Source organism: Eumetopias jubatus, unplaced genomic scaffold (genome assembly GCF_037043125.1).
Source record: "Eumetopias jubatus isolate StellerSeaLion01/CBP00866 unplaced genomic scaffold, mEumJub1_p1.0 scaffold_36, whole genome shotgun sequence".
Classification (NCBI taxonomy): domain Eukaryota; kingdom Metazoa; phylum Chordata; class Mammalia; order Carnivora; family Otariidae; genus Eumetopias; species Eumetopias jubatus.
The window spans coordinates 1,359,277-1,382,633 of record NW_028274842.1 but is presented as its reverse complement, the minus strand read 5'-3'; the positions used below and the strand labels follow the sequence as shown (position 1 = coordinate 1,382,633).

Here is a 23,357-nt window from a genome sequence, read left to right as displayed (position 1 = left end):
CAGACATGGGGCCTTTACTGTTGTTCTTTAGCCAGGCTGGGTTAGGTGCACCCAGGTGTGGTGAGCTGTGCCCCACCTTCCACTCTGGTTAAGGGCGGCCTGATGTTTCCTACCCTGGGGAATGTCATGCGTGGTCACAGGAGCCAAAGATGCTTCTACTTCTCTGCTTAAACATGTTCATTCTGCTGATTTCAAGCCTCTGTTTCTCCTTTCTCTGAAACTCCGGTGGTACTCACAAGTTCCACCATTTGATTCAGTGCACACTTCCTACTTGAGTCACGGAGGCCGCCTCGTCTTTGGATATGACGGGTCACCAGTGATACATTCCAGTAACACAGAGCGGGCAAGAGGCTTCAGTGTGAGCCTCTACCTCTTCTAAGTGCTCTGGCTCTCACGCTCTCTCAGGGCACAAGTCTGCAACCCCACAGCTTGGTTCAGCCTGTAACTGAGTACATGTGCTTGATCCCACCCACTCATCGCCCTCCCAGCTCTGCCTCTCAGCAGGCCGGGTAGGAGCCTGCGTCTTACCAGCGCTGCTTCCACGTGCCCCGTCTTTGCAGAGCCTGGGCCTCAGGCCAGATCTCCTGGGGCTGGCGGCAGCTGGGGAACAGCTGCTTCCGGAGCATGGCAGTGAGCTGTCCTCATCACCCCTTGTATCAATGTGGCAGAACAGGGGCGGAAGTCATGGGAGGAGAACTTTCTGCCCCCAGCGCGCTCCGTCCCGTCACCCGCGCTCTCGCGCACGCGCACGCAGCCCCTCGAGCTGCGGGGCGCTCCTGTGGCGTCTGTTCCGTGCGTTTGCCGCGTTCTGACGGGCCCGGCCCGCCGTGGGGCGGCGTGAGCACTGCGCTGACGGGCTGCGCGCAGTCGGGCTCTGCTCTCCGCTCTGCCCCCGCCTGGTTGTCTCGTCTCAGAGAAATCATGTACCTTTCCGGCCTCCCGTTCCCGCCTGTGTAAAATGTGTGAGTCTCCCGTCGCTGTGGTGCCGCCGCAGGTGTCGGACTGATTACATCCCGAGGAGGGCAGAGCCCCTCCGAGCTCGCGCGGCGTGTCTGTCTGGTGCAGCGGGACCGGAGGTGTTCGCGCCTCAGGAGAACGTGTTGTGTGCAACTAGTAAGAGGTTGGCGATTCAGAGCTGCCGCCGGGAAGGACTGGGGAAGGCGCCCCTGGAGCGCTGGGCTGTGCGGGCTGGTGCTGCGGGGAGGGGTGCGTGTGGGGCCGCGAGGTCTGCCGGTGGCCAGGGGAGTCGTGCTGGAGGGAAGAAGCCTCGCTAGAAGCCTGACCTTGGTGCAGGCCACGTGGTGAAAGCGACAGGAGGTGAGAAAGAGTGATTTGAAGCAGATTATATTGTATTTGAAGCCTTACTTAAGTTTTTGTTTCATTCAAGCATGAGCAAGATCACATATCCCTGATATTTTACTGAAATCTACTTAACCCCCCCCCCCCCCCCGCCACCAACAAAAGGCAGTAAAGGCGGGAATACGTACTGTGGCAATCTTATTCGCTTTAACAATATCCTGGTTTGTAACTGCTGGGATTTAAAAGTATCCTTTATGTGTGGAGGATGCTCTGTGTTCTTAAAAGTTGAAGTGGGATGGGTCCTAGGGGGTGGTTTAGAACCGACCTGCTTGGCTGTGCCCCTGGCACTCAGGGTTGCCATCCCAAGGGAGCTCCTCAAGGTAGCAGTGCTCCCAGTCCTGCAGGCGGGCGAGAGGTGGATGCCCACACCTGGAGGGCACACTCCTGTCCTTCCGGACTGAAGATTTTCTGTGCACAGCTACGAAATAGGCAGAGATTCAGTAGAGATACACCGATTTCAGTTTATAGGATGCCACCGTGGGTGCTATCCAAAGTAAGGCGACTTCTGAAGATTGTGTCAGTGTGATTGGAGTAAAGGGCTAGTGCGCCCTCCCCACCTGCCGTGGAAGACATGCAGTGATTTCAAGACGGAAGTCCTGATATGCCAACTTCATTTTATAATCACACCTCCTGAGACTGACATTGTCACACAAAATTTCATGTTAATTTTTCAGCTGAGTCTGTCACAGAGTGAAGTTCAGAGCTTCTGCCTTTTGCTGCTGGCTTGCTGTTGTAGCCCAGACTACACCTAGAAGATACAGTTCAACAACCTGCCTTCATAAGCCATTCTAGGTCTCCTGCAGTTTGGAGATTTGAGCAAAGCCAAACTGTTAATGCTGAAGTTTAAATTCACGATTATTATTTTATGCTTAGTTTAGGCGATTTTGATACCTTTTCACCATTTTCTTAAGTATTTTGGGAAAAGTTTATTCTCTCTATCCAAACATAATGGTTTGGATGTCCAGGAAGTGGAAGTGTTTGTGCTGCTGGAGTCCTGACACTATGGCACATGGACGGACTGGAAGATAGCTTTGGCCCTATCCCCTTAAACATCAGTGTTCTTTCCCAATATTGAATGGAGCCGTAAGTCTTCATTTTATATGAATGCTACTAAAATAGTCCTCTTTAAGAGAGGAAAAGAGTGATTACCTGAGAGAGTTGATGTCCGAGGACCTTTGTCATCGGATGACTGAGCGGTGTATTGAGAATTGCAAACGACACGGCTCTCCTTTTCTCCTCATAGAAGAGCATTGATTGCTTCAGAAACTTAACGGTTTTGTCAGTAAGAGGGTCTAAACAGGGAAGATCATTTCCCTGAGGTTCTAGAAGTCATTATGCACTCATACAAGTCTCTTTCAGTGTTTTATGTCAAAGTTATGTCACTATAACCTATTTGAAGATAACCTTTACAGATTAACATTAGATATGCTTTCGGTGTCTGGTAAATACAGAAACAATCAGTATTGGCTCTAAATATGTAGCATTAATTTAAACATTTTTTAAAAAGCATATATAACGAGTGTCTTTTGTTTCATGCACTTGCTGTGATTGGCTGATAAATATTTGTCAAAGAAAGAGAAGCTCGCACGGTGTGGCTTGGATATCCTGAAAAGTGTGAAGAAAAGCATCCCAGAAATTCTATAAAAAATCAAAAATACAATGTATTTACCCTTATACCTGGGGTAAGACTATTACATTCTTAAGAATGGGTTTCATATCAGAGATTCCTGGCTCCTTTTGTTTTCACTGTTTTTTTTTTTTTTTAATTTTTTTTCCCGTTAATCGTGTCCTGTCCAAATCAGTGACCTTTTGCTTTTGAACCATTCATGTTTCAAGTAGTTGTTAAATAATTCATGCGCACTTTAATGGGTACATCATGAAGTTCAATGTGAGAAAATTTATAGTTTGACTTCAGTCCTAGATAAATATATTTATATTATTGTAGAAATAATCAAGCCTAAATTAAATTAACAGAAAATAAGTCCTAAGTTTTGTTTGCAGGTGAAGTGGAATGTTAAGTTTAAAGCCTGCCAAGGAACTTCATGATGAAAGTAAAATAATTTTTTATACAAACGTAACTCAGTAACAAAATATCTATAAGCATTGATAGATAATAGTTTCTACTTCACATTATAAATTTCAAGCCATGTTATGTTGTTATATCATTAGTTATCTTTAATTAGGTATTATGCTAGGTGTAAATAATGAAGTTTAAATATTTCATTACTTTTTTTGTTGCTAGTGGTATTTTTGGCTTAAGTTACAAAACTGAGTATGTATTTAGGATGATTGACTAATTTTTGGTTTTTGTACATTTCCTATTTTTATAGACCAATTTATTCGTCTTTCTAAAGGCAAAAGGAAGCTGGTACTGGTTATATTTCTATATCAAAGTTTCTGACACATTCTAGTTATTTGCTCTTATGCTCTCTACAAGAAAATGTTTTGGTAAAGTGAAATAAAGTGAAATAAAGCTGTTTTATTTTTCATGTTTTAATTTAAATAATCATGCTGACTTTATACTGGGCATTGATTGCCCCTCAGCACCCTCCCCCATCCATCTAATAGTTGGTGAATGCTTCATATCTAATTAACTCTTTAGTAAAACACACAAAACTACTATCTCCGTCATTAAAAGACAGCTCTTTTGTCAGGACGATAAAATGTAAGCTGTCTTTCAGGGAGATAAATATTCTCATCTTTCTTGAATGAAGTTACTGTTTTCTTTAAATTTTAAATACTCGCAGATTGGCGAAGCCTTGTACGTTTTCCTAAAGGTCACAAAGTTCATTCAGTAGACAACAGAGTATTGATTACAGTGGCTTAAAGCCCACAGTGCAGCCTCACTCTGACCAGAGCAAATCCCTGCAGCCCACCAGGATGGGCTGTGTCCTGAGAGCACCTGTTGGTGTGGCTGCACCACTGTTACCGTGTGAATTCTCGTTCTTAGATTGTCTCTTAAATTAGGCTTTTCATCTAAAACGTAGTATTTTAGAAACATTTGGTAATTGCACAGTAGGAATTCTATGCCATTTTTAGCACAAATGGCAATTTTTGAATTGCTAATAGATATAATTTATGCTACCTGAGATTTTAAAGAAATCACTGAGGAGAAAGAGCTTTCTTTCCTGCTGAGATTAATTTCTGAAATGACTCAAAACATCTTTAGATAGCAATTGAATATGATTATGAATAGAAACGTGTTATCATTGTAGCTGATTTTTGAGTTGCACAAACAGCTGTATGGTAATGTAGAAAACTTCATTATATAAAAACTGTGGTTCCAGACTCTTTAAGTCAACAATAAGTACTTAACCCATTGCTCTGCTCTTGTTAACATTTCCATACCCTCCAAGTTGCATATAAAATGGCATCCAAAGAGATTTTGATTTGGAAGTTGCAAGGTTGTAAGTTTAATTGCAGTGATAGTGTGCCGTTTGAATTATTCTCATCTATAAACATGAAATTTGTTCCATTTTGATTTTCAATTTAAATTTAATAATTTGAGAATTTGTAAATAGAAGTCTATTAATATACTGGCTCTTGGGTTTTCTTCCTTAAAAATAACTCTATTTGAATTAAAAAACAAAAACAAAGTTGCAGGATTTGCATTCCTAAAATTTTGTTGAAGGATACTTCTTTTGTATTTGAAAATATTATTGCAGATCAACTGCCAAGAGATTATAAAGAATATATAGGTCGCTGCCTTCCTGAATTGGTGTGCAATTCACATACTTTTTTATGTCATTATTTCTTACACTTCGAGAGAAGTAAATAGAGGAGATTAAGACAGTTTTTGTGAAGTCAAATTGTGTATGTTTTGCTTGTTCGCTCAGTTATTTTAAAGCTACCCAGATGTTCGTGTTCAGAAACGTGGCTATTTTATTTTTTACCGTTTCATAAATATAAGGTTAATAGAACTTTCCCATTGTAAGAGTTTCTGAGTTATCAAGATACACATTTGTGTGTATATAAATAATGTATTTATTGACTTACATTGGGAAGATTTCGCTATCTCATTTGCTTTGATATACATACAGAGATTTACAGAAGAGTGTGCAAAACTGGAAATTGTATACAAGAAACTAAAAACTTTTAGAGGATGCTTTTAACATAATTGGAAGTTCTAATTGTTTTTTCAGTTTATTTTAAATATAATTTTAAATAAATATATATGTAATTTAGTTATTGGAAAGCCAGTGTCAGAATTACTTAATTTACTGTAACTGAGGGCATATTGTCACTGTTTGATGGAAATATAGTTAGCTATTGTGCTGATTTAATTATTTAATTGAAGTTTTAAAGGTTATCCTTGGAGAGATTGTGTTAATTTTTTCTTTTCCTTTTTAGGTTTTATATGAACAATTCAAGTTTTTCTTGAATCTCTATTTTCTGGTAGTATCCTGCTCACAGTTTGTGCCAGCATTGAAAATAGGCTGTCTCTACACCTACTGGGCTCCTCTGGTAAAAGAAAAGATTTTTGAAATTAAGTTAAATTATTAATATTTAGTATTTGGTTTTCAGAGTGGAGATGGTTGAAAGATAAATCGATGAGTTTTCAGAAGGATGATACTGCTGCTGTGTACCATTGGACTTCGCTTACAGGGTTTTCCAGAGCTCTTGCACTGACCGACTTCGCAGCCTCGCCAGGGGTGTTGGGCCCGTGGGCTGCCTGTGCGTCTTGGCTCAGAGGCCACTGGGCGCCTTTGCTGGCGGGCATGGGGGGTGGTCTCCTTGGGGCATCCTGTACGTGCCCTGTGATACCAGGTCTGTCTCTCCAGCCCGGCTCCCCCATGCCGATGGCGCTGTTGGGAACGATGGGGTGGGGTCTCCTCAGTGACTCTCTTGGCATCCTGATAGATGGGCACTTCTTCCCTTTTGGCTGAAGTAGCTCAGTCAGTAGTCCAGACAGTTTCTGGTTGGCAGCTCAGTGTGGGGAAGTTTTTGGAAGGCAGATGACACTTAACATCAAATATTTCAACTTCAGACATAATGCTGTTTTAATGGTTTGATGCTGTTTGCCAATAATTTTCATTAATTTTCAGCTTATACAGACAAAATGTGTGCCTTCTTTCTTCCTCTCACCTGGAAAAACCTACTGCTTCCTTTTGGCCCCCCAGAGAGGGTCTTCTCAGATGCACCGGGGAGGACTGGCAGAGGGGGCCGAAATCTCCCTGACGGGGTCCCTTCAACTAGCCCCTCCTGCTCCCATCCACACAGACTTTCGAGTCGCATGGATTTGAGCGGTGAAAGTAACTGCATTGTCCTACAAATACAAAATCACCGAATGAATGAATACATGTCCACTCTTTAAATTAGCAAGGTTGGAAGACAGCGGGGTTGTTTAAATAGGGTGGTCAAGGAAGGCCCCTCTGAGGGGCGGCACTCAAATGCTCTCCAGATGGCAGAGTGGCTTGGCCATGTGCAGAACACGGAAAAGAGATGTGCAGGCCAAGGGGCCGGGTGCTGGGGTGCTGCTGGAGCACAGGGACGCGGGGGCTGTGCTGGAAGGCAGGTCAGTGAGGGCTCCCATTTCCTCCTGAGCGGGAGAGGGAGCTGTCTGTGTCTGTGGGTGTCACACAGCACACAAAGGACACTGAGGCTCAGACCCCACTTGTCACAGGACAGCACAGCTGGTTCAGGCCGGACAGCTCTGGAGAGAGGACAGAGACTGTTGGCTTTGTTCCTCGCACCTTTCTTCCCCCGCAGACAACTTCTGTTCTGCGTCTGAAATTCCGTTGTTACATCTCCTAATAATTTTACTACTTATGTTTGTGTCACTAAAATAATAGTATTGTTTGCATGCTTTAAAAAATCTATATAAAGATTATCTTACTGTCCGTTTCCTGTTGTATCACGCTGTTTTGGCTTAACATTGATTTCTAAAATGGATCCCTGGTGACACATTCACTTTTCACTTCTCTGAAGTACTCCATTGAATGAACATGTCCATCTTTCCAGAAAAAGAGACTTTGAGGTTTCTTCTCATTTTTCACAGTTACAGACTTTCCTATAATGGTCACTGTGATTGTATGTTGTTCCCTGTGCACGTGAGCCGGAGACCCCTTAGGCTGTGTGCATCCTGGAAGTCTGAGTGACAGACTGCTCCTTACTTCTCCCAGTTTCCAATAAAAGCAGTAGAGCATTACAGAAATTTTAGAGCATAGAGAAAATACTGGCTCATCCTAAAAACACAACTATACTTACGATTTCAGTGTGTTTATTTCTGGCCACTTTTTCTACCCCCGGCTTCACGAGGTTGCCCTGAACCTCTTCAGTTTCACTCCGATCTTGGGTTGAAATTCACTTTAGCAGTGATAGTCTCAGAATTTAAGATCTTCTTAAAAATCTAAAGTAAAATGTGTTCATTTCTGTTTTGCTTTTGCATCTTTCCTATTAACTGTGATTTAAGTAGCTTTTAACCAAAGAAAATGTTAGTTTTAGATGGATTCCTGATGAGGAATTCATGCACAGAATTGACTGTGTCGGCCAGAGCTGGAGTGAGAGCGTGCGTGTGAGCGTCGGTGCCTGTCCTTCCTGTGCTTCCGTGTGATGTTTACGTCCTCTGACTCGATTGTCAGCTAGAGGCGTTGGAAGTACTTAGTCCTTCTCTTGTTGGCGTGTGAGAATTAACGACTGCATTTACAGAAGTGCCTAGGTCAGCCCCTGCTGCGGTGTTCAGGGAAGGGACATTGTTACTCTGCTGCACTTGTGTGTCAGGGGCCCCAAAGAAAGGTGAAAAGCCCATTTTTCCCATTTGAGTAACGCTTAATGTTGCCTGGTGACATGCCTGGCCAGGTTCTCATGTCCCTGCTCTCATACCGCACCATTAGACCTCAGAAGTGGTCTGCTTTACGAAACCATGTCCTGTTGTTCTTTGGTTGGGTAGCAGCCACGATCGATGCCTTTCATCAGATAATCGATACTGAAGATTTGTTAGTATCTGTGCTTGCACTGCTATATACATCTTAACCTCTGATTTAGCAAAACTCTTAAAAGGGTGATGTGTCCATTAGATTCACCTTTGAATCCAAGAGGCAGGCTGAGGTATATTGGTTCCTTGATCCAAACTCACCTCAGAAAAAAAATTTTTTAAACTGAAAATTCAGATATCATATACAGAAGATCTTTTTTATTAATCTAGGCAAACTTAAAGAACCTTTAAACTAAATCTACATCTAAAATGTGTGAATGTATACACACACACACATATAATATATATATTTTTTATTTTTGAAATTTTTTTTAAAGATTTTATTTATTTGAGAGAGAGAATGAGAGAGAGAGAGAGCGCACATGAGAGGAGGGAGGGTCAGAGGGAGAAGCAGACTCCCTGCTGAGCAGGGAGCCTGATGCGGGACTCGATCCCGGGACTCCAGGATCATGACCTGAGCGGAAGGCAGTCGCTTAACCAACTGAGCCACCCAGGCGCCCTATATATATATATATTTTTTTTTATATAAAGGAGGTGTGCTTCAGCGGGATTCCTTCCTAGCTCCCGATTCCTTGGTCTTTCTTGACCACTGTGTTTGGCCCTGTCCTGTGTCAAGGGCCTGCACTAGCATGTGGTCCTTACACACACACTCAGTGTTTGACGTCTTTTCTCTGCCTGCTTTCTCAGGTTCTGTAAGTACCTGTAAGGTTGCCCAGAGAAAGGAATTAGTTAGCATTTCCAGATTCCTCCTTGCCAGAAGCCTGCCAGGGAAGCATAAAACCATCATACAGCCGGCAGTTATAAAATCTTACGTCTGACGTCCATTAATTTTAAACAGGGCACTTCACATTTGTTCTGCTCTCCACCTCAAGGGTATTTCTGAAGACAGTGATGGTTTAATAATCTTTCTATATCAAGCACTCTGGGCAATGTTATTTACTAGCTTCAGCTCTGATCTAATTTCTGTTACATTTGCCATAGAACAGGAGAGCAAACTGAAAATAAGTGATTTTACTGCATTCTTGGGTCAGAATGAAGATTACCTTTTGCATCATTCAGTTTCCACAGCAGCTCTTTGAGGAAAAGCTAGTGTAATCATAGTAACAAAACGGATTGTAATGCTTCTATCAGAGTGAATCGGGTAGAATAGATCTAGCCATGCAAGCGGTTCTTAGACAAAGGAGGTCTGGATCGTTAACACGGCATCTTCCACATAAGCTGTGTTCGTGGTATTTTGTTAATGGAAAGCCAGATAGACTGCGTAGGTGATCAGTCAGTCTGCGAGGACTCTGATTTTCGGTCCTTCCTTCTGTCCACTCTTTCTTCTGAGTGTCTCTGCATGTTGGAGGTGTGGATGGAGTATGGAAAGGAGAAACCAAATCATACCTGGACTTATACTTCCTGCTGTCCAGAGACAAACATGCTTAACATAAGCTGCACATTTAGTGTGACCTTTGCAAAGGTACGTGTGCTGCTTGTGTCTGAGTTTCCCTGTCTTAAGTAGAGCTAAGCGTTTCTGTGGCATTTAAAAGGTAGCTTATTTAAAATACATAGAAAAGTTTCTGGTGTGGTTAAACTGATATTCTATCAATAGAATTATATAATTATATAATTTAATATTTAATACATGATATATCAGTAGAATTTTTTCTCTTTTTATAAAAATACCTCTTGTTTTGGCACTTACTCCACATGGCCCCTGGGCCATCCGGAGAAGTAGGAAGAAGGAATTCTACTTTGTGGTACAAGATTTAGTCCCGGCCCATGAACCGGCTGTGTGACACATTCCTGTCAGGCATTGTGACTGACAGACTGATGCCACAAATACTGTGGTTTTGCTGTGGAATACCGTCACCCTCTTGGGTTTGCTTTTGGCTCTTCTAGGTGGCATTACTGTAGCTTCCATCTTTGACCTGCTTGGTGCTGAGGTCACGGGAGGGTCCAGGTACTCCTGTGGGGCCACTTGTCCACATCTTCCATAGGCCACCGGTCTGTTCTGATCCAGTTACGACCCAGTAGATCTAAACCCTAAGGGTGGAGGCCCATGTGTGGTAGACTCCAGTTGTTAAGAAGGAAATGGTGGCATGGCATCGGCTGTGCCTTTCTCGTCACCTGCTTTATGTTGCAAGGCTGGCTCTTGGGGCTTTTCTCAGGGTAGATATGCCGGCGACTGCCATGGTAGTATGGGCGTGACACCTCTTGGTTGTTGCTGGTCCTGCACATCTGTCCTGTATTCAGGTAAACCCTAGATTTGAGGTGTGGCCCAGAGTGGCTTGCAGGTCCTAGCAGTCTTTGCCTGTGACCAGGGCTCTGTCTCCTTGAAGAGTGCTTACCTCCAGTTTCAGAAGTTGGGACCTGCCCCTATTTGGTGATCTTCTCTAATATTACTGCTTTAGAAATGAGAGCTTATTTTCACTTCCTGAGTTCTTGGAAGCACTAGGAACTATTATGTTTTGTGGTTTATAATTACTTGATGCATGGAGAAGTAACTTTTGCTGTCTTTAAGCCATAGGTGTCCAGGATGGAAGTCAGACTGACCTGGAGAGTCTAGGTGACATATGTATGTGTGGGCCTGTTCCTTGGAGAGGGGAGGTGAAAGTACACGTCCCAGGCAGAGGGCTCGAGCAGATCTGTAGTGCAGAAAACCTTCCCGGTGATGGTGCCACGTTTGCCTGATTCAGAGCCACTCCTCTGACAATACTGTCTTCAGTCTCTAAGGAACATAGGCTTGACAGCCATTGTCCCCTCTCTCTCTCAAGGCAAGGGGGTCACAAGTAGAATTGTAAGAAATTACGTATACACTGTGAACATGGTCTGCAACAGTAAATATTCTCCTGCCTGAGAACAGCTGCATAGAACTGTATTTCCTGCTTCGGTGGATGCGTTATGTTTCATGTTACTAACACTCAGTTGAGACTTAGAGTTTTTGTTTTTAAAGTGGTATTGTCTTCCCACCTGAGACTAACCGCATCTTTGAATTCAGGAAATACAGTATTTCAACATATGAGTGTACCATGAATTTCCTATTTATAGACATTCAGGTTATTTCCAGTTTTTTATATTGGATGCTGCTGGGATCCTTGTTTTTTTGTTTTGTTTTGTTTTTTAGGATAAATTTCCGGAAGTGAAACTGTTTGGTTAAAGTGTGTGCAAATTTTAAGGCTTTTGATAACACTAAGTTTGTTAAGAGAATATTTTGGTGTCTCCTGCTTTGGATTTTCATAGTTTTTTCTCTGTCTTTACCTGTACTAAAACACATCTAGATAGAAAGGGAAGAAGGAGGCCTGGGCTCTTTTCACAGTGGCGTGATCTTGTACACTGGGAAGTCTGAGGTGTCCACACACAGAGAAATGTTAGAACTAAGAAATGAGGTAGGAAGGTTGTCGGGTACAACATAGATACACAAAACCACTTGTATTTCTGTATACCAGCAGTGATCATCTGAAAATGAAATTACAATAACAGTTCCGTTGTTGTGGCATCAGAAAGAAAACAATAGGAATAGATTTAGCTAAAATACAGGGTTGCCTGCTGGAAACTAATAAAACATTTAAAAAAAAAATCAAAGATCTAAATAAATAAAAGGCATCCCATGTTCAGGAATTGAAAGACAGTATTGTTACAGTGGCAGCACTCTCCAAATTGATCTGCAGATTCAGCACAATCTCTCAAAAATCCCACCTGGCTTTTTGGCAGAAACTCACGAGCTGACTCTAAAATTCATATGGAAATGCAGGAGACCCAGAGTAGCCAGTGCAACCCAGAAAAGAAGATCAGCATTGGAGGACTCCTGCTTCCCCATTTCAGAGCTCATTTCAAAGCCACAGTAATCAAGAAGGTGTGGGACTGGCAGAAGGATAAATGAATAGACCAACGAACACAACGTAGAGTCCAGGAATAAACCTTTACATTCATGACAGATTGGTTTTCGGCAAGGATGCTCACAGCGTCCGGTGGATTGTTCAGTGCACTCCACGAATGGTGCTGGGGCACCTGGACAGCTGGATGCGAAAGAAGGAAGTTGGGCCCCTCCCTCAGGTCATACCCAGAGAACCCCTCGTAATGGATCATAGACCTCAGTGGAAGAGCTAAAACTGTAAGACTCCTGGCGGAAAACATAGAGGCCAATTTTTGTGATCTTGGACGGTAAAAGCCCAAGTGACTAAAGAAAAACTTAAATTGTATTTATCCAAATTAAAAACTTCTGGACATCAGAGGATACCATCAGGAAAATAAAATGATAACCTAGAGTGGGGGAAAATATTTGTACTCTCACATATGCTAATCCCATGTCTAACGAGGTACTTGTTTCCAGAATAATACAAAGAGCTCTTACAGCTTCACAGTGAAAAGACAAATGACACCGTTAACAAGTGGGTGTAGGATCTGAACACACATTTATCCCAAGAAGATACGAATGGCCAATAAGCTCACGTTAAGCATTATAACCACTTTGGGAGGAAGCTTGGCTGTTCATCAAAATGCTAAACAGGCCACATCACCCAGAAGAGGCGAATTCATAGAGACAGAAAGTTGGACTCGTGGTTGCCAGGGTTTGGGGGCTGGAGGAGCTGAGGGTGACCACTGTCCAGTGTGGGATTTCTCTCTCTTTGGGGTGATGAGAATAGTGTACAGTCAGATGGCGGTGATGGTACAACTCTGAGCGTAGCAGGGAGGATCAACTTTGAGTAAACACAAGGGCTCACCTCATGTGGCCTGTTGGTGACACAGACACAGCCCTGGAGTGACAGACTGTTGTCCTTTGAGGGCAGTTGTCCAGCGTTGGGTCATTCACAGAGTAGCCTGGGGAATGCGCGTCCGTGTAACATGCAGCCTTCTGAAGAGTCTGTGGTCGTAGAGAGGTAGACTTGAAGAGTGTTCACACTCGGAAAACACAAGTGTAGCCTCTGAGCTGTCAGCCACATGTCGGGGGCATAACAGATTTCACAAGAGATCACAAGCACATCAGAGTTTATTTCTGTAGCCTCAAGTTGACCTGTTGAGGTTTTGCTTACAAAGCGGACAAGCCTGCACAGAAGGAGGCTGTCGTGTTGGGATTGCGCCGCGTTCCTTCCTGCTTTCTTCCACCAACAGAATTCAAGCGCAGAAAGCATAAGATTTTATGTCAGCCTTTGGTAATTTGATATTTAAAGGCACGAGCGTTCTAAATAGAATTCCTGGGGGTTTTTTTTGTTTTTTTGTTTTTTCAGATTGTTGATTTCTTTTTTCTTTGGGTTACTAAGTATTTTCTGATGTTTAGCTTGTACATGTTATGATATGAATTTAAAAAAATTATTTGGGAATAGGGAGAATTGTAAATCTTTTAGTATGTATTATATTCCTCTTGTAGTCTTTCATTATTACTTTTTTGTCTTTTTTCTTTGTTTTCGTTTATGTTTTAGAAGTAATATAAATGGGGGGGAAGTAAAACTGCTTGGTAAAAGAATATTCCCTTAACTTTTTTGTTAAAGCTAGTTTTCTCAAATACCATATTTTATTTTGTTTTATAGGGATTTGTTTTGGCTGTTACTATCATGAGGGAAGCAATTGATGAATTCCGGCGTTTTCAGCGAGACAAGGAAGTGAATTCACAGCTATACAGCAAGCTTACAGTAAGAGGTTAGCAAGACCCTTTTGCTCTAGCTTATCATTTGCTAACTGTAATCATTTTAGAGTTAACAAAAGTGAAAGAAAACGTGTCTTCATTCTGTTAGAAAATAGTATTTTTCGATTACATATGGTATCTAATTAATTTTTTTTAGTAATCTCATGACTACAGTTTCAAGAGAACACATGTGAAACCCAACTGGTGTATGCACATTTTCTGTGAATATCACCTTACCTAAAATCTCTGTTTGTGTTCTATTTAAACACAGTCGTAAGGGTCGGACAGACATCTGGTACCATGGCCTTAAGTGAAGGGACTTGGAGCCCCTACAATAAATGTCATGATCCAAAATGATAACTGCTTTATGCCCGTTTCTCCTTCACTTCATTCAGGGCTTTAACCCTTCCCTAATTTTATGTTGTTAAGGAGCTTGTTTATTTGGTCTCTCAGTCCCAGTGGAGAAGAAGCGATGTGTAGAGGAGTGTGGGAGAAGCCATTATAGGCGGGCCTTATGCGTGTCGGAAAGTGACACCATGACAGTCATTACCTCAGCGAGGGACAGTGAAGGAGGGCACTGAAGAGCTAGACAAGTATGCATAAGAACTTGGAAGCCTGTTTATAAAATGAGGTTTAAAATGGAGTTTGTATCTTCTGTTTACATTGGACATTTGTACACTGGATTTATTTATTTGAAATAATTCTCCAAAAAATATTTCTGTAGCTTATTGGGATATATTTCATATAACATAAAGTTTATCCATTTTAAGTATACAGTTCAATGGTTTTTGGTATGTTCACAGAGTTATGAAACTATTAGCACCATCTAATTTTGGAACCTTTTTTTTTTTAAGATTTTATTTATTCGACAGAGAGCACAAGTAGGCAGAGTGGCAGGCAGAGGGAGAGGGAGAAGCAGGCTGTCTGCTGAGCAGGGAGCTGGACGTGGGGCTTGATCCTAGGACCCCAGGATCATGACCTGAGCTGAAGGCAGCCGCCCAACCAACTGAGCCACCCAGGCACCCCTAATTTTGGAAAATTTTTAACATCCTAGAAAGAAACTGAATATATTAGCCATCATCCCATTCTTGCCCCTTCGGACCCTCTTCCAGGCCCAGGCAGCCCCCAGTCTGCTCTCTGTCTCCGTGGATTTGCCTCTTAGGACAGGTCACAGAAGTGGAATCGTGCAGTATGTGGGCTTTTGTCACAGGCTTCTTTCACTTGGCATTCTGTGTTCAAGGTTCGTCGTTGTTGTGGCACCTGTCAGGCTTTATTTCTGTTTGTTGCCAAATAATATTCCACTCTGTGGTATTCCGCGTTGTGTTCACCGATTCATGTGTAGACGGACGTTTGGTTTGTTTCCACTCTAGGGTGTTGTAAATAGTGCTGCTGCGAATGTCCGTATGTGAGTGTTTTTGTGTGAACATTGTTTTATTTCTTTTGTAAATATACCTAGAAGTGAAATTGCTGGATTATATGGTAACTATGTTTTTGATAAACTGCCAAGCTGTTTTCCTAATTGGCTACCCATTTTGCATTCTCACCGGCAGTGTGTGAAGGTTCCGGTTTCTCCACATCCTCACGGGCACTGTTCCTGTCTGTCTTCTTTATTGTGGCCGTCCTGTCGGGTGTGAAGTGGTATCTCACCGTGGCTTGATTTGTCTTTCCCCGACGACTAGTGCTATTGAGCATCTTTCCATCTGCTAATTAGGTGATTGTATGTCTTTGGAGAGATGTTTATTCAGATTTTTTGCTTACTGTTTTTTTTTTTTTTCTCATTGTGTGTACTTCTTTTAAGATACCACCTTTTTTGCTTTTCGCAACGGGTTTGCCGCCAGAACACAGGTGTCGTGAAAACCACCGCTCAACCTAAACCAAAATGGGAAAGGAAAAGACTCACATCAACATCGTTGTCATTGGACACGTAGATTCGGGCAAGTCTACCACTACTGGTCATCGGTTCGACAAATGTGGTGGGATCGACAAAAGAACTATTGAAAAATTTGAGAAGGAGGCTGCTGAGATGGGAAAGGGCTCCTTCAAGTATGCCTGGGTCTTGGATAAACTGAAAGCTGAACGTGAACGTGGTATCACCATTGATATCTCCCTGTGGAAATTCGAGACCAGCAAGTATTACGTGACCATCATTGATGCCCCAGGACACAGAGACTTTATCAAAAACATGATTACAGGCACATCTCAGGCTGACTGTGCTGTCCTGATTGTTGCTGCTGGTGTTGGTGAATTTGAAGCCAGTATCTCCAAGAATGGGCAGACCTGTGAGCATGCCCTTCTGGCTTACACACTGGGTGTAAAACAACTAATTGTTGGTGTTAACCAGATGGATTCCACTGAGCCACCCTACAGCCAGAAGAGATACGAGGAAATCGTTAAGGAAGTCAGCACCTACATTAAGAAAATTGGCTACAACCCCGACACAGTAGCATTTGTGCCAATTTCTGGTTGGAACGGTGACAACGTGCTGGAGCCAAGTGCTAACATGCCTTGGTTCAAGGGATGGAAAGTCACCCGTAAAGATGGGAATGCCAGTGGCACCACACTGCTTGAAGCTCTGGATTGCATCCTGCCACCAACTCGTCCAGCTGACAAGCCCTTGCGTCTGCCTCTCCAGGACGTCTACAAAATTGGTGGTATTGGTACTGTCCCTGTGGGCCGAGTCGAGACTGGTGTTCTTAAACCTGGGATGGTGGTCACCTTTGCTCCAGTCAGTGTTACAACTGAAGTAAAGTCTGTTGAAATGCACCATGAAGCTTTGAGCGAGGCTCTTCCTGGGGACAATGTGGGCTTCAATGTCAAGAACGTATCTGTCAAATTGTTCGTCGTGGCAATGTGGCTGGTGACAGCAAAAATGACCCACCCATGGAAGCAGCTGGCTTCACGGCTCAGGTGATTATCCTGAACCATCCAGGCCAAATCAGTGCTGGATATGCACCTGTGCTGGATTGTCACACGGCTCACATTGCTTGCAAGTTTGCTGAGCTGAAGGAGAAAATAGATCGTCGATCTGGAAAAAAGCTGGAAGATGGTCCCAAGTTCTTGAAATCTGGTGATGCTGCCATTGTTGATATGGTTCCTGGCAAGCCTATGCGTGTTGAGAGCTTCTCTGACTATCCTCCTCTGGGCCGTTTTGCTGTTCGTGACATGAGACAGACGGTTGCTGTGGGTGTCATCAAAGCAGTGGACAAGAAGGCAGCTGGAGCTGGCAAGGTCACCAAGTCTGCCCAGAAAGCTCAGAAGGCTAAATGAACATTATCCCCAATACCTGCCACCCCAGTCTTAATCAGTGGTGGAAGAACGGTCTCAGAACTGTTTGTGTCAATTGGCCATTTAAGTTTAATAGTAAAAGACTGGTTAATGATAACAATGCATCGTAAAACCTTCAGAAGGAAAGGAGAATGTTTTGTGGACCATGTTTTTTTTGTGTGTGTGTGTGGCAGTTTTAAGTTATTAGTTTTTAAAATCAGTACTTTTTAATGGAAACAACTTGACCAAAAATCTGTCACAGAATTTTGAGACCCATTAAAACAAAAGTTTAATGAGAAAAGAAAAAAAAAGATACCACCTTTTTTTTTTTAATTTTATTTTACTGTGTTATGTTAGTCACCATCCATTACATCATTGGTTTTTGATGTAGGTTCCACGATTCACTGTTTGCGTACAACACCCAGTGCTCCATGCAGAATGTGCCCTCGTAAATACCCATCCCCAGGCTCACCCGTCCCCGGGCTTACTGTTTTAACTGGATTAATTGTTTTTTAATTATTGACTTGTAAGCATTCTTTATACAATCTGGATTTAAGTCTCTTGTCAATATATGGTTTGGAAATATTTTGTCTCGTTCTGTGGCGTGTGTTTTCTTCTTCTCGGTATCCTCTGACGCACAGAGTTTTCATGTTACGATGTTCAACTCATCTGTGTTTTCTTCTGTTGCTTTTGCCTTTGGCATTGGAGCTAAGAAACAGTTTACCAACCCGAGGTCACAAGGATTTACTTCTATATTTTCTTCCAGGGATTTTATAGTTTTAGCTCTGACATTCAGATGTGTGATCCACTTTCATTTCATATTTTGTGTATGGTGTGTGATACGGGTTCACATTCCTTTGCATGTGAGTATCCAGTTGTCCCAGTACCATTTATTGAAAAGACTATTCTTTTGAGGTTAAGTTGAGTGATTAATATTAAGAAGCTTTGATGCTTAAAGCTGTGGCATGATAGAGGTTAGGTGTGTTGTAGAAAAGAGGTATGCTTGCGTTTTGGAAAAGAGAGTCCCCAGAATGGCCAGGCAAATTAGGTGTAACCTTGATATGTCTTTTTTAGAATATAATACAGATCCTGGCTTATTTTTTAAATTGTTTTTAACTGTGGTATTTGGACTGTGTAGAGATTTGTTTCTGTGTATTAATTGTATCATTCAGAACTAAATGGTATGGTGGCATCTGAGAAACTGGCAGAGGAGGCAGTCCTGCATACCCTTCCTTTCTTCCACAGAAGCACAGAAAAGCCAAGCTCCTGCCATGAGGAATGCAGCCCACATTCTGGACTGGGGACTCTGGACCCTGCTCTGAAGGGAGTAGAGCAGAACTTACTTGCAGAGAATTGTGTCTGTCTGTCCAACCTGTCAGGGACCCATGAAGGACGGACTCAGGATGTCTTTCTTTCATCTAACGTGGATGTCACTCAGGACAGAGGAGCCAGAAGCCAGTGGGAATTTCTCAAGCCCATGTCAGGCTGAGGAGAGGCAGCAGTAGCTTGGGGCCAGCATTGACAGTCGACACACAGAATAGAGGGTCACATGCCAAGCCGAGGAAGCTGGAGAGGGGACTTCTTTGGAAAATTGGGGCATGTAAAAGTGCCCGTGTTTCCTGGGGAGTTTTGAAAGTCACATCCAAGGCCAGCCCTAGATCACACTCAGAAAAGACCCCGAGAAAGCGTTTTGCCTCTGGCCAGTCTCTAGGCTCAGTGCAAGCAGAGGCGAAAGCTCAGGCTGAGTTCTAGGCAGCCTGGCTCTGTGTTGGAGTCCCCAGCACAGAGGCAGTCTGCGACGATCGGGAGAGGTTGGTCTCCCTTTCTCCCTCCCTTGCTTCATTCCTCCCCGCTCGCAACGCTTTCCTTCTTCCCTCCCACCATCCTTCCCTTTCTTAGTCTCGCCCCCTCCGCACGCAAGGAAATCCTTTCCAAAACACCGGCTGAAAGACTTCTCTCCATACATGACAAAGAATACACACTTTACAAAATGAGTCTACAAAAGTCACTCTCCGTGCATGGCTGCAGCATATACCGAACAACAAAACAAACCCAGAAGAGGGGGAAGTGCCTGATTTCCTGAGTTACCAGATTATAATAGTCAAAGTGTACAGGTTTCCACAAAAAACTTACAGAACATGCAGAGAAACCATGTGGCCTAGTCACAGAGGAAATGAACAGAAACCGTCCCTGCAGAAGCCCAGATTCTGGACTTAGGAGACAAAGTCTAGATCAGCTGCCTTAAGTCTGTCCAAGGAGCTAAAGGAAACAACTGAAAAACACTGACAGGATTAGGAAAAATGATAGGTTTTTTTGTTTTATTTTGTTTTTTTAAGATTATATTTCTTTCTTTGACAGAGAGAGACACAGCGAGAGAGGGCACATAAGCAGGGGGAGGGTCAAAGGGAGAGGGAGCAGCAGGCTTCCCGCTGAGCAGGGAGCCCGAGGTGTGGGGTTCGATCCCAGGACCCCTGGGATCATGACCTGAAACGAAGGCAGACACACTTAAGGACTGAGCCACCCAGGCACCCCGAAAAATGATGTATTAACATACAGAATACCAATAAAGGTATAGAAATTATAAAAGAAGCAAAAAGCAAAAATTCTGGTGCTGAAAAGTACAATAAATTAAAGGAAAAACTCACTGGAGAGTTTCAGTAGCAGAGTTGAGCTGGCAGAAGAAGGAATCAGTGACCTTGAACCTAGGTCATTTCAATAACTAGATAATTTCAAGTGGAATTACCCATTCTCAGAAGCAGAAGGAAGAGTGAAGGAAAATAAGCAGGTCCTAAGGGACTTGTGGGTAGTGCCAAGTGTACTAAATGTGCACACACTGGGCATCTTGGAAGGGAGAAAGGGTGGAGAGAATGTTGTAGGGAATAGTAGCCATTAACTTCCCAAATTTGATGAAAGACATGACTCTACCTACTCAGGAAAATCAGTGAATCCCTAGAAAGATAAATGCAAGGAAATCCGCACTGAGACACATGACAATCAAACTGTTGAAACCCGAGGACCAAGAGAATATTCTGAAAGCAGCAAGAGAGAAACACACAAGGAAGGGCTCTTGAGTCAGAGACGGTGGAGGTCAGAAGGACGTGGGGTGACATTATTAAGATGGGAAAAGAAAAAAATGGTCCACCAAGCATTGGATGTCCGTAAACCTATCATTCACAAATGAAGGCGGATTGAGACATTTCCAGATGCCTTTAGAATCGAAAACAGGGACTCAGGCAGATAGGCATCCACCCATGTTCATGCAGCACTATTTATAATTGCCCACATGTCCACCGGTGGGTGAATGGACAAATTATGGTGTTTTTTCACATTGGAATATTATCCAACCATAAAAATTAATGAATACTCATAAACCCGGATGACCCTTGAAAACATTACACTCTGTGAGAGAAATCAGACACAAAGGGTCACGGACTCTATGTCATTTACACGAAGTATCAGAACAGGTAGATGAATGGAGCTAGAAAGCAGGTTGTGGTCGCCACGGCCCTGGGAAGTGGCGGCAGCGGCGGGCGGGGGGCAGCTGCCTAGTGGGCATGACACGTCCTCTGTGGTGAGGAAAATGTTTTTGAGCTTGATAGAGTGGGTTGCACAACATCGTGAATGGACTCAGTGCTGTATTCACTTTAAAATGGCTGACTTTGTTATGTCATTGTCACCTAAAAATAGTAAAAAATGTTGAAGAAGGCATACTAATCATATCTTTTACACTTCTGTGACACTCCAACTCAGAATATTTTAAAAATAATTGTCAGTGGGTTTATTTCAAAGACAAATGCAAATTTACCTTTTTAAACAAGATAGATATCATTGGTGATCTTTGGAAGGACATTTTTACGTGTAGATGATGATGATACTGCTTTTTTTTTTTTACTTCCTCGTGCGTGTCAGTAACTTGCTCATTTGCATAACTGCCATTCAAGGTAGGTTGGCTTATCTCCACGTTACAGGTGAGGGACCTGAAGCTCAGGCCATGTGATTTGCCCTGAGCCACTGCAGTTTTGGTAGAGTTCATATTTGAACCCAGAGCATTCTGATGTCAAACCCAGTGTTCTTTCGACTGTAGTGCTTTGCTCTGTGGCTGGTTATTCTGATGCAAATGACTGATAGGTAAAATCTGGGATGTAAAAAAAATGCATGTATATGCTCATTGACTTTAGTTTGAAATTTGTTTTCTTGTCAAGAATACGTTCATCTCCTTAATTTCTAGTATTTCGTAGTGATCTGTTCTTTGAATGGCATTGATGGCTACTTCCTTATGTGACTTAACTGTGGTTTGTTATATTTACAGTATTTGATCTTTTTGTATTTGGAGTTCTTAAGCACATTCTTGTAGAAATACTCTGGGAAAAGTGTTCTCTGCTATATGTTTTCTGTGGAAAAGGAAAGCCACGTCCACTTTTAAGTATGCTCCTATCTTTGGGGTGCTTTGTTAGAAGCAGAGAGTATTTTAACTGGTATGCAATGTCAGTCAACACTGAGATTCTTTATTTATTTTTTTAAGTTTATTTATTTATTGTTTTAGTCATCTTTGCACCCAGTGTGGGGCTCAGACTCACGACCGTGAGATCAGGGGTGTCATGTGCTTCCTGTGGAGCCAGCCGGGTGCCCTGACACGGACGCTGTTTAGTTAGCTGCATGTGTCGTTACTTGAGAAGCTGCTTCTCTTGCCGTGTGGGAATTCTCTGTGTCTGCTGCTGCCCCTGTCACTGCTTTCTCCCTGTTTGTGACGACTTTATTCTTCATGTTTAGCCCAATGGACAGCATCTGAGTCAGAGCCTAGCAGGAGAATGTGAAATTGTTGGCAGCTCTTACAAAAATCCCTGACGAGGACTTTGAATTGTGGGGCCATTCTGTACTTGGATTCTTTTTACCTCTTGCTCAGGAGAGGTGTCTGAACTGCACACTTGGCTGCAGTCATTCCACTGGCTGGCTCTCAGTTCGGTTCCCGATAGTCCCTAAGGACCCAGTGTGTGTGAGACACTGTGATGACCTGACGGGATTCAAACATGAGTAAGTCCTGGACGACGCTTTTTAAAGAGTTCATGCACTATTCTAGCAGGGACGATAAATTCAGAGTTTTGTTTTTGTCTTCATCAGCCACCAGATCTCAGCAGGACAACATCGTGTCACCCACTGTTGGTGGATATTCCAAATTTACACCTAAAGGTAATGTGGGACTTTAGATTCAGAAATGGATCTGGAATTCTGTGATTGCAGAATGATGCAGGTGACTGCAGGTGATGACTGCAGTCCGTCTTAGCTGTTTCTTGTCATGGTTACGGCATTTTGTTATTTAACATGCTTTCTAATATTCAGACATAGGAGAGAGAGGGAAGTCTGTTGTCTTTGAACATTGTGTGCATTGTGCGTGTGTGCACGTGTGTGTATGCGAGGAAGAACATTTACATATTTACATGCTTCCGGTGTTCCACTTTCCTTGCCAAAAAGGAACTTTATCCACAGAAAGTGGCCATGTCCTTTATTCCTGTTTGTTTTAGCATCTTTGATCCTTACTGTCAACACTGTTGCTACATACTTGTTAAAATTCTTAGTAGCTTTTTTTTTACATAAAATATCATGAATTATCTTAATGAAATTCTGTCATCTTTTAATGAAATTGTGTGTCGTAGTTATTCTTGAAAAATCAAGGGATCTTAAAATCCCTCTTTACTGCCTTTTACACATTGTGGGCGATGTGCACTTTCACAGGGAAATCCTAATATGTAACTGGTTTCATGAGTTACTGCATGTTCCACTTGGTAAGAAGGGTTTCCTTTTGTGACAGTCATGTCTTCAGATAGTTGGGTTTTTTAAAAAACAGTATTCTCAAATGTTAGCAGAATTTTCCCATCAGAAATTGCTTGAGAGCTCATAAACTCAGAAGTAATCAGAGTGGATTGTCGCCATGCAGTCCGCAGAGAGGCGTCAGTGTCTTTCCTTCTCTTATTCGAGTGGTTTCATCTCTCAGTGGTCCACTTTTGTGACAGTGCAGATGAAGAACAGTGGGTACTTGGAAGTCCTTTCTGTGTGTTTTCTGTATGTAGTCAGAGCAGTCCTTTGATAAATGTGCTCACCTTCTCACGTGTTTACATCATGCGGTCTTCTTTCCTGTCTGTGGTCTGAGCAGCGTTTGGAAAGCATCCATAGAAGAATGTACAGTATACATTACTACAT

General features: G+C 42.7%; 1 protein-coding gene across 8 annotated transcripts in view; it reads left to right on the top strand.

Moving 5' to 3' along the window:
- The first annotated feature begins 797 nt into the window (after positions 1-797).
- Positions 798-23,357, top strand: part of LOC148161938 (uncharacterized) — a 202,974-nt gene continuing 180,414 nt past the window's right edge. For 6 of the 8 annotated variants that reach the window (XM_088020497.1, XM_088020501.1, XM_088020498.1 and 3 more), the window contains exons 1-2: positions 8,921-9,755; positions 13,804-13,912. In XM_088020497.1, the coding sequence (XP_087876623.1) occupies positions 9,534-9,755; positions 13,804-13,912 (331 nt within the window). In that variant the 5' untranslated portion in view covers positions 8,921-9,533. Of the gene's footprint in view, positions 1,318-5,709; positions 5,824-8,920; positions 9,756-13,803; positions 13,913-14,327; positions 14,408-23,357 lie in introns of those variants that run through there. The other 2 variants (XR_015767263.1, XR_015767264.1) reach the window with 2 other exon arrangements.